At 38.4% G+C, this 15,535-nt stretch overlaps 1 protein-coding gene across 11 annotated transcripts in view; it reads right to left on the reverse strand.

Annotated features, from left to right (window-relative positions):
* Positions 1 to 15,535, reverse strand: part of ECT2 (epithelial cell transforming 2) — a 53,985-nt gene that overhangs the window by 25,887 nt on the left and 12,563 nt on the right. For all 11 annotated transcript variants that reach the window (XM_058661095.1, XM_058661092.1, XM_058661093.1 and 8 more), the window contains 6 exons: positions 15,105 to 15,167; positions 13,649 to 13,871; positions 9,136 to 9,272; positions 6,152 to 6,271; positions 1,854 to 1,922; positions 56 to 166 (listed from right to left, as the gene is read on the reverse strand). In XM_058661095.1, the coding sequence (XP_058517078.1) occupies positions 56 to 166; positions 1,854 to 1,922; positions 6,152 to 6,271; positions 9,136 to 9,272; positions 13,649 to 13,871; positions 15,105 to 15,167 (723 nt within the window). The remainder of the gene's footprint in view (positions 1 to 55; positions 167 to 1,853; positions 1,923 to 6,151; positions 6,272 to 9,135; positions 9,273 to 13,648; positions 13,872 to 15,104; positions 15,168 to 15,535) is intronic.

A 15,535-nucleotide genomic window follows, 5' to 3' on the forward strand; every position in this document is an offset into this window, starting at 1 on the left:
TGAATTCCTTCAGAATTATTCCTGATTTTGTTTGAGAGAAGCGCATATTTATTACCTTGAGAAAAGCATGAAACCTTGGTTTCTGTTTTTCACATTTAATAATAGTTTCCTTGCTCATTTCAAAGAAGTTTACAAAGGGAGGGTAGGTCTTTATCAAATCTTTTGACTAGGAAGAAGAAACAGGAAAAAAAAAATCAACTTGTTATATGCACATTACCCTCAGACAATGGAAAGACAATCAACAGTCACATACTGTAGGCAAAAAAAAACCAGTTTGCATGTTTTGATCACAATATAGACATTCACATCATAAATTCTTACTAAAGAAAGTTAACTGACAAACAACACGTGTCAATTGGTACACACAGTTTTAAGCTTAAAAGCAGACAAAGTGGGGGGGCTGGGAGGGCACAAGAGGCTACTCCTCTGCCTCCAGTGCCAGCATCCCAAAGAGGGCTCACTGGAGTTCTGGCTGCTCCACTTCTGATCTATGCCCCTGCTGACGAGTGGGGAAGGAAGTAAAGAACGGCCCAAGTCCTTGGGACCCTGCAGCCACATGGGAGACCTGGAAGAAGCTCCTGGCTCCTGCTTTCGGACTAGTCCATTTCTGGCACTAGCAGCCATTTGGAAAGCAAACCACAGATGAAGATCTCTGTCTCTCTTTGTAATTCTGACTTTCAAGTAAAATAAATGAATTTTTTTTTAAAAAGTAAACAAAGGGGCAACTGTTTAGCTTTGTGGTTAAGACGGCTGCAGCTCATACCCATCAGAACAGTGTTTGCTACCTGCCTCCAGTTTCTAACTCCAGCTTCCTGCTCCTTCAGCAGCATGAACGGCTCAAGATCTGGTTTCCTGCCACCCAAGTGATAAACAAACTGGGTTGCTGGCTCCTGGCTCAGCCTCAGACCAGTGCCAACAGTCAAGCATATTTGGCGAGTCAACCAGTAGATGGGAACACTCTCACTCAACTCTCTAAAAATTTAAGTTGGTTTTGTTGGGTTTTATTTTTGAAAAAAAGGAAACAAAGATTCAGAAAGGAAAACTAAACTAAACCTTTTAGTGTTGATACAAACATGGCAAACAGAATTTCAAAACTTCTATAAGCTCAGAAAACATTAAGCTACAACGAATAAATCTGCAGCCAGAGCACACTATTATTATTTATGAGAGAATCAAAATAACTGTTAAGATGATCAGTTATATTCCTAAAAATGCAAAAAAGAAAAGGGAAAATGTCTTTGCTAATTTGAGAGCTAGATATCAAAAAGGCATGTGTGATACTTGGCACATTTGAAATTTTCAACCAACCAGAAAAAATATCTAAGACTTTTATGGGAAGAAAGAAAGTTGAGAAGAGACATTGCTGAAAGTAAGATTACATATGCCAGTACTCAAAGCACTGGAACTTACAAAGCCACTCCAAGTTAGAGAAGCATATGGTAAAACTCATCCATAGCACCTCACCAAAATAACTATTTATAAACTTAAGCAGATTATTTTGTTAGTAAAGAAAGAATTCATTAGACATCTTTAAACAGAAACAAAGCAAAAAGTGGTATCAGCTGAAAAAGAAAAAAGGAAAATAAAAAATTAAAGCAAGCTTAAAAAAATCATAGCCTTGCAGCCATACAGCAGAGCAATCACAACACAGCACAACATTGATTGTTCTTCTGCCAATTCTCTTGGTCTATCCCGAGGCTAAGTTGTGTATAGAAAAACACATTTCAAAAAACAAAAAACAAAAAAAAGATATTTCTAATATATTGTGTAAATAGATTCATGTCAAGTTATAAAACTTCCCTGCCAGTCTTTGACAACATATTTTAACCCAAAAATTTAAATAAGATACGCACATATTTAAGAAAGATGTCACCAATGCTTTTGCTCTCATCCCAGTTAACAATAAGGTCTTCAAGATCATCCTGGAATAGAACATATTAAAACATTAAAGACTAAACTCGACAGCTCTATATATATCTTTTAATATTTCTGAGCGAATGAAAGAGAGAACTTGCTAACTATCTTAATTTGACAGGCTAAATAATTACTCTCATTCTTCCCATTCTTTTTCCTCAACAAGGAATTAACTTTTTTTTTTAAGATTATTTAGTTTTTTAATTGGAAAGTCAGACTTATACAAAAGTAGAGACAGAGAGAAAGATCTTCCACCCACTGGTTCACTCCCCAAGTGGCTGCAATGGGTGGATCTGAGCTGCCAGGAGGCTCCTTCCCAGATCTCCCACACAGGTGCAGGGTCCCAAGGCTATAGGTCATTCTCTACTACTTTCTCAGACCATAAGTAGGGAGCTTGATGGGAAGTAGAGCATCTGGGATACAGAAACTGTGCCCATATTGGATCCCGGCACATGCAGAGCAAGGACTTTAGCCATTAGGCTACCGTTCCAGGCCTGGAATTAACTTTTTGACAACCAAGAAAATATACTTTAAAAAGTAATCAAGAAGGGCCCTGCATGATAGCCTAGTGGGAGACCTGGAGGAAGCTACTGGGTCCTAGCTTCAGACTGGCTCAGCTCCAGCTGCTGTGGTCACTTGGGGAGTGAGATCTTTCTGTCTCCTTCTATCTGTAAATCTGACTTTGCAATACAAATAAATAAATCTTTAAAAAATCATCACGAAAATATAGTCAAATCAGTAACAAGAGGCCTAACTTCTCAATACATTATGGTAACTCAGTATCTTATTAACTCTAACATTTTATTTACTATTGTTAATTATACCCTTTAAACCTGCTGCTTTAAACCTGCTTTTAAACCTGCTGCTGGTACAAGGAATCTTAGAGGAATAGAGAGTGAAAATGTTCTAAGATGGATTTATGGTGATGATTATGTCACAGCGCAAAGCTACTAAAATAACTAAAACATATATTCAATGAAGACACAAAGTGGCTAGCACTCTGGCACAGCACACACAGCCCAGCAAGCATCCTACAAGGAGGCAGTGCTATTCTCCCTGCTTCACTTCTAATTCAGCTCATGCCTAATGTACCTGGGAGGGCCCCTGCCACCACCGCGGGAGACCCAGAACAAGCTCCTGGCTAACGGATTCAGCCTGACCAGCTCTCACTGCTGTGGTCATGTGAGGCGTGAACCACAGGATGGAAGATCAATCTCTCTCGAAGTTTTGACTTTTAAGTAAGTAAACTGAATCTTAGAAAAAAAAAAGACAAACTACCTCAATTAAGCTATTGAAAAAAATTTGTATATCTCAAAAATACTGCTTTCATTTTCACTAATACCAACAAATGAAACCCATATGAACAAAAGTTCTTCAACTTTAAAAATGAAAATGAATGTTGAGTTTCAAATCTACTGCCCTGTACATAAAATGGAGAAAAATTTTGTTAAAAAAAGGGACAAAAATTATTTTTGATAGCATAACAGAGACCTCAGAGGCCAGAGTACTGGTGTAGCTTGTTGAGCCACTGCCTGTAACACCACCATCCCATATGAGCACTGGTTTGTGTCTCAGCTGCTCCACTGCCAAAACAGCACTGTGCCAATGCACCTGGGAAAGCAGTGGAAGAAGGCCCAGGTGCATGGGACCCTGCATCCATGTGGGAGACCTGGAAGGAGCTTCTGGCTGACCCTACTCCAGCCCATTGCAGCCACTTGGGGAGTAGAAAGAAAAAAAGAAAGAAAGAAAAGAAACACAAATGGAAGATCTCTTTGTTTCTTCTCTCTCTTTAACACTGAATTTCAAATAAACAAGTAACTCTCTTTAAAAAAAAAATGAACTCAGAGTAAGAAGTCAAAAACTGGGAAGGCTCACCCAATCAAAACTGCACTTGAAAGAATAGGAGGCAGCAGGGAGGAAGACTACACAGCTTACTTCATCTTACTGCATTGTCTAAAATAGAAGGTTTGCGTCAAGCAAGTCTACAGGTGCTATTTCTCCAAAAGCATATCATCATTGCACATCTCAGTGTCACATTTTGGCAATTCTCATGCTTTTTCATTATTGCTATCTATTATGGTGGTCCATGATCATGATCTGTGATGTAAATATTGTCACTGTTATGAGGCACCACAAATGACACTCATAAGATGGCATATTTTAATGAACAAATACGTGTGTTTTTCAATTGCTCTACTGGCCTGTCACTTTCTATTCCCCTCATTCTTCCTTACTTTCGGCCTCCCTATTCTCTCTCTAAAATTATGCCAGTTAAACAATCTAAGTGTTTTAGTGAAAGGAGGAATCATACATATTTCAATTTAAGTCAAAAGCTATAAATGGTTATTATGTGAGTATCGTATGTGGCAAAAGTTGAGATTGGCACAACAGAGTCTAGCTTTCAGCCAAATAGTCAGACAAGCAGTCAATGCAAAGTAAAAGCTCTTTATGAAAAGTTAAAATAAAACAAAACAAAACAAAACAAAAAAACAAATCAGAGGGTAAAACAACTTTATTGCTAATACAGAATTACCTTCAATGGCCTGGCTAGAAGTCCCCTACAGCAGTCCCCAAGGCCAAGCCTAATTCAAAACAAGGCTCTAACTCTCCTCAGTTCCATAATGCTTCAGACCACAAAATGACTAACACACACACACAGGAATACATATGTATACATGCATATCTATGAGGGCTCTTCAAATTGCACATTAAAAATGTGCATTACCTTTTAATTTAACTTTTCCACAAACTGCGAAGAAGACCTATACATGGCCAGTATTTAGGGGCTAAATTCAAACCCTGAAACCAGTATGATTAAATGACTTTAGAATTAACCTAATTTTTGTGTGTAGCATTTTCACATCTCTAAATATATTAACTTACTGCTCATTAGATATGGTGATATTTAATAGATGGTTGGCTATATTTTTCAAAATGTACAAACAAGAATAAAACAAATATAATTATAGTTAGTTTCTTTTTTTCCTGTTCTTTTTATTTTTACAAATATTTGACAGCATGTAATGGTTTTATGCTTTAAAAACACTCACAGGCTTTAAACTCTGATATCAGCTAAAAATTAATGAATACTGAATCTCACAAAACCATGCTATATGTGAGTAAACTCAACAATCAGAATCCTTTTCAAAGCTCCAACCCGTCAGAGAACATGATTTTCTGAACCAAGGCTAAGATCCTGTGCACATAAAGAGTATATAATACTTTGTATTTTCAGGTGGGAACTTGCATACCAACTAATTAAATGACACAAACGCAAATTGATCCACATGTTGGTGGCAGAACACTAACAAGAAAAATTACTTGACATTCCGCTTTATTGAAATTTCTAGTGATTCTTATAAATCAAAGATATTCTAAAAATACCATCTTCTTCAAGTGTTCAGAATCCTCACAGGAAATAAGGGTAATCTAGCCTGAAATTTTATAGCTTTGTAAGCAAACTAAAATTCCTTCAGAATTCTCTTTGGATCTAAAGATAAAGAAGTATGGTCTAGGTTTTGATAAAATACAAACTGAAATGCAAGCATTTGGTAATCTGTATTTTGACTAATGATAGATCCTTTATATTTATTTATAATGTGTACTAAAATCAAAAACATTTAAACATTCCTTGTTAAAAACATTCAATAATTCAGACTGATCCTTTACAGTAACGTGTAATAAATATTAATATGGGTTGTTCTGAGAAGAATACTCATCTGTCATGCTCAGTTATCACACAGGAAAAGCAGAACACAGTTCAACATTTTTTTAGGCAGGAGATTTATAAGTGTAACTAAACTTGGCCCCAATTAGAAGAATCTGGTATTTGAAAATCAACAGAACTTTCATCAAAGGACAATCATTGTAAAAGGGACATTAATACGGCTTTAGCATTTATCTACCCATAGAGAAATAAAGTAAAGACCTCTAGGCCCCTTAAGGTTTTACTACGGATTTTCAATCAAACCAAAGGGAAACAACATATAATCCATGAGCACTAATAGGAAACCAAGAATACTAGCAGGAGCAACATGACTATATAAAAAACTTCACAAGGCCTTAATTCCTTACTTTTACGATTAATGGAAATCAAAGAGGTAAACTGTAAATACTATCAATGAATAGGAACAAAGAAATAAATGATTCAAAGAAACAAGGCATTCAACATAAAATTTAATGACAAGATCTTGAAAAATAACAAGAACTACATTACCAGCCTAACTCACAAATTTACCTTTATCTTAGTATGTACGTCAAAGATATCTGGAATGCTACCAAAAATTGTCTTAATCTCTTCTGGTGCAAGGATGGGCCCACCACGTTGTCCCTCCTCTTCCAAAGGAACCTGAAATAACTAAAGGGAAAATAAAAGATTAATTTAAACAGACTGAGAATAAAATATAGATACTAAGATGTGAGATGTTGATAGAGAAAAACAGAAAAACAGGTTTCCCTTCATAACATTTTCTATTGATTCATGATTTACAGCTATATATGTGCACATCATAAAATATTATGTTACAGGTACAGCTTTGTGGAACAGCTGGTTAAGCCACCTGCCGAGACATGAGCAGTCCAAACGGACAGTGGTTTAAGTTTGAGCTGCTTCACTTCAGACCCAGCTTCCCGCCAATGCACCTGGGAAGCCGGCACAACATGGTGCAACTGCTGCACCCAGGTGGGGGACCTGGACGGAGAAAATGACTCCAGGTTTGGCCTGGTCCAGTCACTGCCATCTAGGGATCTCTCTCTTCTCTCTTCCCTACTCACTGTCCCTCTGCCTCCACTCTTTCAAATAAATACAAGAAGTCTTTAAAAAGTTCCAGTCTCGGAGAATCAAGATGGCGAAATAGGGTAAGGACACGTTTAAACGGATGGAAAAACATTTAACCAGGATGTAGCAGAGAGGACACATTCCAGGAAATAGGAAAGGACAGAACAACAGAGGGGTACCTGGAGATTGACAGACACAGGAAAGCAGCAGACACAACGGTGTGGTGTTGCAGTGACTGAACCCCAGAGGCATTCAGCTAATGGCAATCTGAACTCCACCAGCAGCCGGAACTCCACCAGTAACCAGGTGGGAAGGGACTTTCACTAGGAGCTTGAGAGGTAAACCTAAACAAAGAACTGTCCGTCCTGCAGGTCCATTTGATTTGACCAGGAGCAGAGATAGAGCAGCAGATCCCAGATGGGCAGTGCAAGAACAGGGTAGATTTCACAGCCCAGTCAGCCCCCTAGAGCTGAATTGGGCGCCATTTTGCATAAGGAGCAAAGGCAAGGGAAAGGACTGGGCATACACTGAGCTGGGAGTGAACTCATTTCTGACTCAATGAACTGGCATTCTACAGTTCCACCCAAGAAAGGTCTGGGTAGCCCTCAGATCTGATGGCCAGCAGATCAAGAACTCTAGTAGTGGTACATCAGGCGCCATTTTGTACACTGTGGCAGAAGCTTTGGGACTGCAGGGGATGACAGTGAACTGTGCATGTGCTGAGCTCGTGAGAACTCACTGAGTTCAGTGGATTGCACTGGTCCTGCAGGAAAATAATACTGACTGTGGCATCGTAAGGGTCAAAATAGGTCCCTGTGGCACCCAGAGCTAACATCCAACAGGTTCCAACAAGATCAGCACCACCAACAACCTAGCTATATAATAGGACGCCTGGTGTCTAATTCTGGGACCTGCTCCAACCAGCAGTGGGAGATAGCTTGCAGAGACAGTGGTGCAGCCTGACCATGGTATCACAGGAGGTGGAGAGTGGTGAGACAGGATCTGGGGCTGTGGAGACCACGGTGGAAATCTAACATAAGAACCCAGACCTGGAACTTGGTGGAGATTGTGGCGCAAGTGGCTGCAAGCAAAGAGTTGTGTACCAACTGCAACAAGTGAAATCAAACTATAGACCTGTGAGTGACACAGCTGAGAAACCTACCCCAAGGAGAAGACTCTGCTAACCAGAAGTACAATGACCAAGAGCAAGAAACAAAGGCACAATGAATATTACTAAAAACTCCCCTGCAAAGGAGCAAAACCCTATGCCAACCTCAGAGTTAACTGAGGAAGACATCGAGAAAATGGGGCACACAGACTCATTTTAAAGCTTCTGATCAACAATGAGAAACACATACAAGAGTTCAAAGAATTTAAGGAAGCAATAAAGCAAATCAAGGCAGATATACCAGAAATTAAGAACACAGTAGAGCAAATTGAAAGTACAATGGAGAGTCTCCAAGATAGAATAAAGCAAGCAGAAGAAAGAATTTCAGAATTTGAAGTTATTTCCTGTCATTAGGGGGAAGCAAACAAAAAGCTGGAAGCAGAGCTGGATCAGGCTAAAAACAGTATTCCAGAACTGAAAGACACTAATAAGAGGCCAAATCTAAGAGTTATGGGAGTCCCTGAAGGTGCAGAAACAGAAGCTGGGTTTACAAATATATTTAGTGAAATACTAAAGGAAAATTTCCCTAATCTGGAGAAAGAATTGGGAAACAAGATCCAGAAGGGGCACAGAACTCCCAACAGGCTTGATCAAAAGCGATCTTCACCAAGACACATGATTATCAAACTCTCTTCAACTGAACATAAGGAAAAGATTCTTAAATGTACACGTGAAAAAAATCAGTTGACATATAAAGGAATGCCAATTAAGCTCACAGGAGATCTCTCACAGGAAACTCTACAGGCAAGAAGACAATGGCGTGACATATTCCAGATTCTAAAAGAAAAAAATTGTCGGCCTAGGATAACATATCCAGCAAAGCTTTCTTTTGTCTTTGAAAATGAAATCAAATTCTTCCACAGTAAAGAACAGTTAAAAGAATTTGCCTCTTCGGGCCCGGCGGCGTGGCCTAGCAGCTAAAGTCCTCGCCTTGAAAGCTCCAGGATCCCATATGGGCGCCGGTTCTAATCCCGGCAGCTCCTCTTCCCATTCAGCTCCCTGCTTGTGGCCTGGGAAAGCAGTTGAGGACGGCCCAATGCATTGGGACACTGCACCCGCGTGGGAGACCCGGAAGAGGTTCCAGGTTCCCGGCATCGGATTGGCGCGCACTGGCCCATTGCAGCTCACTTGGGGAGTGAATCATCGGACGGAAGATCTTCCTCTCTGTCTCTCCTCCTCTGTGTATATCTGGCTGTAATAAAATGAATAAATCTTTCAAAAAAAAAAAAAAAAACCACTAGAGCAAAAATCATTTTACAATTAAACTCACACTTACCTGAATAATTGTCGCCAATATATTTACATAATTACTTTCAGTCTGATAGAGCTCTTTCGCAACCTGCCATCGGGCTGACTGCTTTAAAGGAACTGGAGTGGAATTTTTAGATGATTTAGTACAAGATTTCGGTGTTTCTGAAAGGGAAAAGGGAGGAAGGATTTAATGGAAGGATTTAACATGTATCACACACTGTACAGGCCTAATACAAAAAAACGGGGAGAAAAGAATGCCTGCTCTTTAAACATACCACCACGACAGAGATGTTCATTAAAATAAACTTTCCTCATAACTCAAGGCCAGAAAAAAAAAAATAAGGACACAAACATCACTCCAAATTGACATTCTATTAAGTAAGCTACTTATAACCTTAGTGATGTCAAGGTCATTAGATAAAGTCAACAAAGGGTTCCAGATGAGAGAAGACTGGAAATAGATAATGTAACCATGTGCGATCCTGGGTTAGATCTCAGATCAGAGAAAAAAAAAAACAACTTTTTGCTAAAAAGGATGGATATTAAAGTATTAGCAAAACAACTGAAGAAATCTGGTCTATGGAGCAGTTTACAGTATTAATGCTAATTTTCTCCTTATAATTGAAATGAATTTTATTTAAGAAATGTCCCTCTATTTTGAGAAGCAGATATTTAAGTATTTAGATCATCTCTGTAATTTGCTGTCAATATTACAAGTACACAAACTGTGTGTATATATACTAAAAGAGCAGTGTTGGCTGAATGAATGCTAAAGCAATTATTTTCACTTGGGGAATCTGAGTACAAGATATAGGAAATTTTGTAAAGCTGAAATAATAAAACAGAAAGATCCAAAAAAAAAGACTTCTTTAGAGAAAAGGAGGCAAAAGCTATATCACACAATTACCATGATGTAAACTTTTCACATATACTAGCATGTGCGGAAGTCCCCTCTTAAAACAAAAGTTAACATTACTTGAAAATTCTTTGTTAATGCAAAGTATCATTCTTAATATAAAACAACCAGTCCAACCCAGACTAAGAGAAATATGCATTATATGTATACACATATGTATGTATGCAATAGTGCATATATATATCATCAGAGAAAATTGGTCTAAATATATATCAGAAAAGCTTAAAATGCTATTTCTTAGTATGATTAGAATACTGCAACATTACATACAGAATCTTCTAATATCAAAATTTTTCAATAGAAAAATGAATGAACAAAATAGTAATGTGTGTCATGAAAACAAACTACCAACACATCAAGTTTATTCAAGGATAAACAACTTCCAACAATTTCATAATAAAAACAATCATGTCTACTCAAGAGTTAGAATACCTACTAAAGATAACAGATCAAAGAAACTTCTCACATACCAAACATGTTAAGACTACATAGGCAGAGCCATAGGCCTCTGGCACTACTGGTTACTGCAGCTGGGAAAACCTGATACAGTAGGCTAGTTTAATGATACTGCATCTAGGCAGCAGCCTACAAATTAGAGCTTATTTGAGAGTACCTAATAAGACTACTGCTGCCATGTCTGTTTTAAGGTTCCATTTCCTACTGCTCTCTCCTAAAGGACCAACTCCAGCTGCAGTCCCTCCAGTTACCTCTTACCACCCCAAATCCTTTGTCATTTAGATTATAGGACCTGTAGTGTCTCAGATGTGCATGATCTAATAATGATGCCCCTTGTGGGCCCAGCATGGTAGCCTAGTGGTTCATGTCTTTGCCTTGCATGCATTGGGATTCCAGACAGGCACCAGTTTGTATCACAGCTGCTCCACTTCCCTTCTAGCTCCCTGCTGACGGCCCAGAAAAGCAGTTGAAGATGGCTCAAAGCCTTGACCCTGCATCCCAAAGGGAAACCTGGAGGAGGTTCCTAGCTCCTGGCTTCAGTTTAATTCAGCTCCAGCCACTGCGACCACTTTTGGAGTGAGCCAGTAGATGCAAGATATTTCTGTCTCTCCTTCTCTCTATAAATCTGACTTCCACAAAAAATAAAGAAATATTAGCAAAAAAATATGTGCCTTGCAAGGACTTGGTTCAACCTTTCCTAATGTCTACTGGGTAGTTAGTTCTACTTTCATGTAACCTGGATTTGCCTAAAACTACTATTTCCTATTTGCCTCCCAAAATAAAAACTTCCTATTAACAGCAAAGTGGCTTTCATTTCAATAAATATTTTGTTTACATCTCTTATTCCCCTAATACCCCATCCAATATTTTCCCAGTGCTTCTTACTTCTTTCAAACCACTGACTCATCTCTTGTTCCAAGAGACACAATAGACCACTTCGAAGTCTGCCTTCAAATCATCTTTCCTCTACATTCAAGACACTCTACCATCTGCTAGCTCAGAGTTTCTAGAATTCCTTGTAGAAGATAAGCCATAGTTCAGACACACCAATTTGATTTCAAAGGAATCTAAAAGCAGGCTCCAACTAACCTCTGTAACTATTAATCCTACACTTCAAGGAAATTGACCTATCCATTACTCCTCAAACACTCAATTTGCATGTTACTATCTATCTTGTCCTATTTTCTAGACCAAACTTAAATTCTTTGAATTCCTTCCACTTAATCTGTGTATATGCGAGTACCTACTCTGTACAGGGATTTGAAAATAAGATAGACAAGACTGAGTGATATCACACTGAAGACAGCCACAAGGAAGGCAATGGGCTTGGCAGGAAGCAGTGATAGAACATGACTTCACTTTACAGAGAATCCCATAAGAAGCCTTGAGGCAGAGAGGGTAAGTGCAAAGGTCCTCAGGTATGGACGCATCACAGACGAGCAAAGCTTGAGAGAGCAGTTATTAGAGGAACATCACACTACGTAGCCTTGTACGACCATGAGAGCAGGACTGCACATAGATTTAACACTACAGCAATACAAGGCTAATGAATGACTTCAAACCTGAGTGGTGCATGATCTGATTTCTATACCTTTAAGTACTGCATATAGAAGAGGGTAAAGTAAATTTAGAATCCATTAAAAACTAACTGCAGTCATGTGACCTCCTTTTTATAAAAAAAGACCAATAAAAGGACGGCAAAAAGCAGCTGGAAGGAGTAGAGAGAAGCTGAGTTTTCACTTAGTAAGTTCAAGATGTCTATCAAACATGACCAATGAGATATCCAGTAGGTAAGTGGGCAGGGAAGAAGACAAATGTGATGCTCTTCAGCACAGAAATGGTCTTTAAAGTCACAGAACCACCTAAGATCATTTAGGGAGAATACAATTTCAAAATATGTGACTAAGCTGAAGACAGAACATTCAGAATTGGAGAGGAAAGTTAACGTCTACAGCCATGCCACTGTGAAAGTACTTGGATGGGAAAGAGAAGCTAAAGCAAAAGAGAATGAGGAATAAATAACAAAAGTCAAGATGAAATCGTGTCCAGGCAGTAGCAGTTCTCATGTGTTGAACGCTGAGGACTTTAAAAACTGTACTGAGCAAGAGCAACTTTCATGTAAAATGAACTGTGACTGAATTGGAACGGGTTGAAAAGACAAGCAAAAACAATTGGATACAGGTAATTTTTTAAAAATATTCAATGTGAAATGGAAAAGAACAACGGGATAATAAATAAGGTGTCTTGGAAGGAGGATTTCAACTTTTTGTTTCTTATACTTAGAAAATACAAAATACTTACTTGTAAATTAAGAATTTAAAAATATTGATGATCAAGAGAAGAACTGGTATTGCAGCACCTCCAATAACAGTGAACCCACTCCCCCACTACTCCCCAAAAAAACAGAAGAATTAACTGTAGCCTTCCAGTATTAAATAAGCTTATCCTCTTCTGACTTCATTCTGGTTTTTCTATAATTCATGTGACATCTGTGTAATTCTTTCTGGCGAGTGTCTAATTTCTTTTTGAAAAGAATTCAACTCTCTAGCTGTATAATCCTGGGTAAAGTACTTCTCTATACCTCAGTTTAGTCATCTATTAAAAATAGGAATAGAGCCCAGCACAGTAGCCTAGTGGCTAAAGTCCTCGTCTTGCATGCACCAGGATCCCATTTGGACTCCGGTTTGTATCCCAGCCACCGTACTTCCCATCCAGCTCCCTGCTTGTGGCCTGGGAAAGCAATCGAGGACGGCCCAAAGCTTTGGGACCCTGCACCCACATGGGAGATGCGGCTCCTGGCTGCCAATTTTGGATCAGCTCCAGTCATTGCAGCCACTTGAGGAATGAATCAGCAGATGGAAGATCTCCCTCTCTGTCTTTCCTCCTTTCTGTGTATCTGACTTTCCAACAAGAATAAATCTTTTAAAAAAAATAGGAATAATAAAACCTACTATAAATACACAAAATATATAAAGCAGTTGGTATATATATTAAACAACCAGTCATCAAACAAAAATATTATTATGCTTATCTTTTCAAGTGTGTTCTGCATTAGACCAAAAGTAACCCAAAGCAGTCATTCATATTAAACTAAGCAGCGATTCTCTGTTTTAACAACTATTCTACCCCACTGAGTTGTACAGACCAATTTTAAAATATAAATTACCTCCGTAGTTAATGCTGGAGTCTGGTGTATTGGAGATATCCAGGAGTGACCCTATTGAAAGGGAATGTTCAGCCGACGGCCGTTTGCGGGGAGGGAAAGGCGACAAATCCGTCTCTCTGGAAAGCTGAGCCAGCGACTCCTTCAGACGCCGTCTTTTGCGATTGCTGTTTGGGGTACTCAGAGAGAGCAGTGACACGGACTTCTTGAGCTCGGGAGTGCTGGCCTGCAATCAAAAGCCCACAACAGCTCAATGTTAATTCCATGAGTCCTTACTGAGATAAAACAAGAGGAAAATATATTTGAGTCTTAACAAGTCTGAATTTTGTGCAATTATACAATTCTACATGCTGTCAAGAAAATTTGAAGCTTCAAAAGATCACTGCAATGGTCCAACCTCTATGATCCATTTTTCCTTCAACTATCACTTTTACACATTCATCTGTTAGTCTGCCTATTTATTTGCTACTACTCCTCCATCTGGACATAAACTCCACAAGGGCAGGGACTACTCAGATTTTATTCACTGTAACTCTACCACTTAGTACAATCACTGGACATGATACCCTGCAATATTTGCTGACTAACACTTGACTTTACTGGCTCCCTCCCTAATCTAAAATACAGCTTTAAAACTTAAACTTCACATTTAGAGTAAAGACCATAAGGAAAACACAATAAGGTTATAGAGAAATAAACTTATGCTTCATCTACAACATTTTACTCATTACTACTTCATTAAATCTCAAATAAGCTTTCTCTTACTGCCATTTTAATGAACAGCATTACCTTTCAGAGAGCCAACAAAAAAGCTGGGTGTTACCTGCCTACTCTACTATCAACATCTTTTTAGTGACATCTCTTAACATTCTTCAGTGGTTCCTAATCCTTAAAGCCAAACATTTTTAGATTATTAAAAAAAAAAACAAAAACTCCTTGATTCTGCCTATTAAGCTTATCTGCTGATGTTTCACACTCCTTTCAAAATCATACTCAAAGAAATAATATTAAATTACTTGCTATTTTAACATACTCTGAAGTTTGCATCTACTATTTTAACTTGACTACCCTTACCACTCAGCTTAGTAAATTGATCCAACATTATTTTCAATCCTAAGTCCAAAAAGAGTCAGGTTACTTAGAACACATTACTCTATTGTTGAGTACATTATTTTTCAAATCTAACTATATAAAAACCTATCTTTCCTTAAAGGTTCCAAATTTCTCAAGATGCTAATTTTCATATCACCAAGAATTAGCAAGTGATACATATTAGTATAATATCTATTACTTTGAGTGCTTCTACTTAAAAGCACACAGAGCAAGAACACGATTTGAGAATCAATTGAGACAACATGTATGTACATTATATCATGTTCTCTAAACCTTGTAAGTAGCGATGTAGTATTTTTATATAATCAAGTTCACAGAAAATATGACTAAGGGACAAAACACATACCTTTTCATACAAATACATCGTTTCTCCAGCTCGCGCATCCATTTGAATGCTTCCCCAAAACCACTATGTAAGAGAAAAAAACACTTGAATTAAGAATTTGTACCTTATCAGACATGCTATTATCAATGTTAAAAAAACTTGCTTAGAAGTGGGCATCTGGAACAATGGTTAAAACACTGCGTTGGAAACTCACTTTCCATACTGGAGTGCTTCTGTTTAAATCCCAGCTTCCTGCTGATAACCTGGGCGATCTCACTGAGTGATGGCTCAAGCCGCTGAGTCCCAGTCACCGACACGGGAAACCTAAACTGTTTGCCAGACTCATGGCTTTGGCCCGACTAGCTCCAGCTGTCACTAGCATTTGGGAAAGGAACCAGCAGCCAGAAAGATACTTCTATCAATCTCCTTGCCTTTCAAATAAACAAATAATT

Source organism: Ochotona princeps, chromosome 3, assembly GCF_030435755.1.
Source record: "Ochotona princeps isolate mOchPri1 chromosome 3, mOchPri1.hap1, whole genome shotgun sequence".
NCBI lineage: Eukaryota > Metazoa > Chordata > Mammalia > Lagomorpha > Ochotonidae > Ochotona > Ochotona princeps.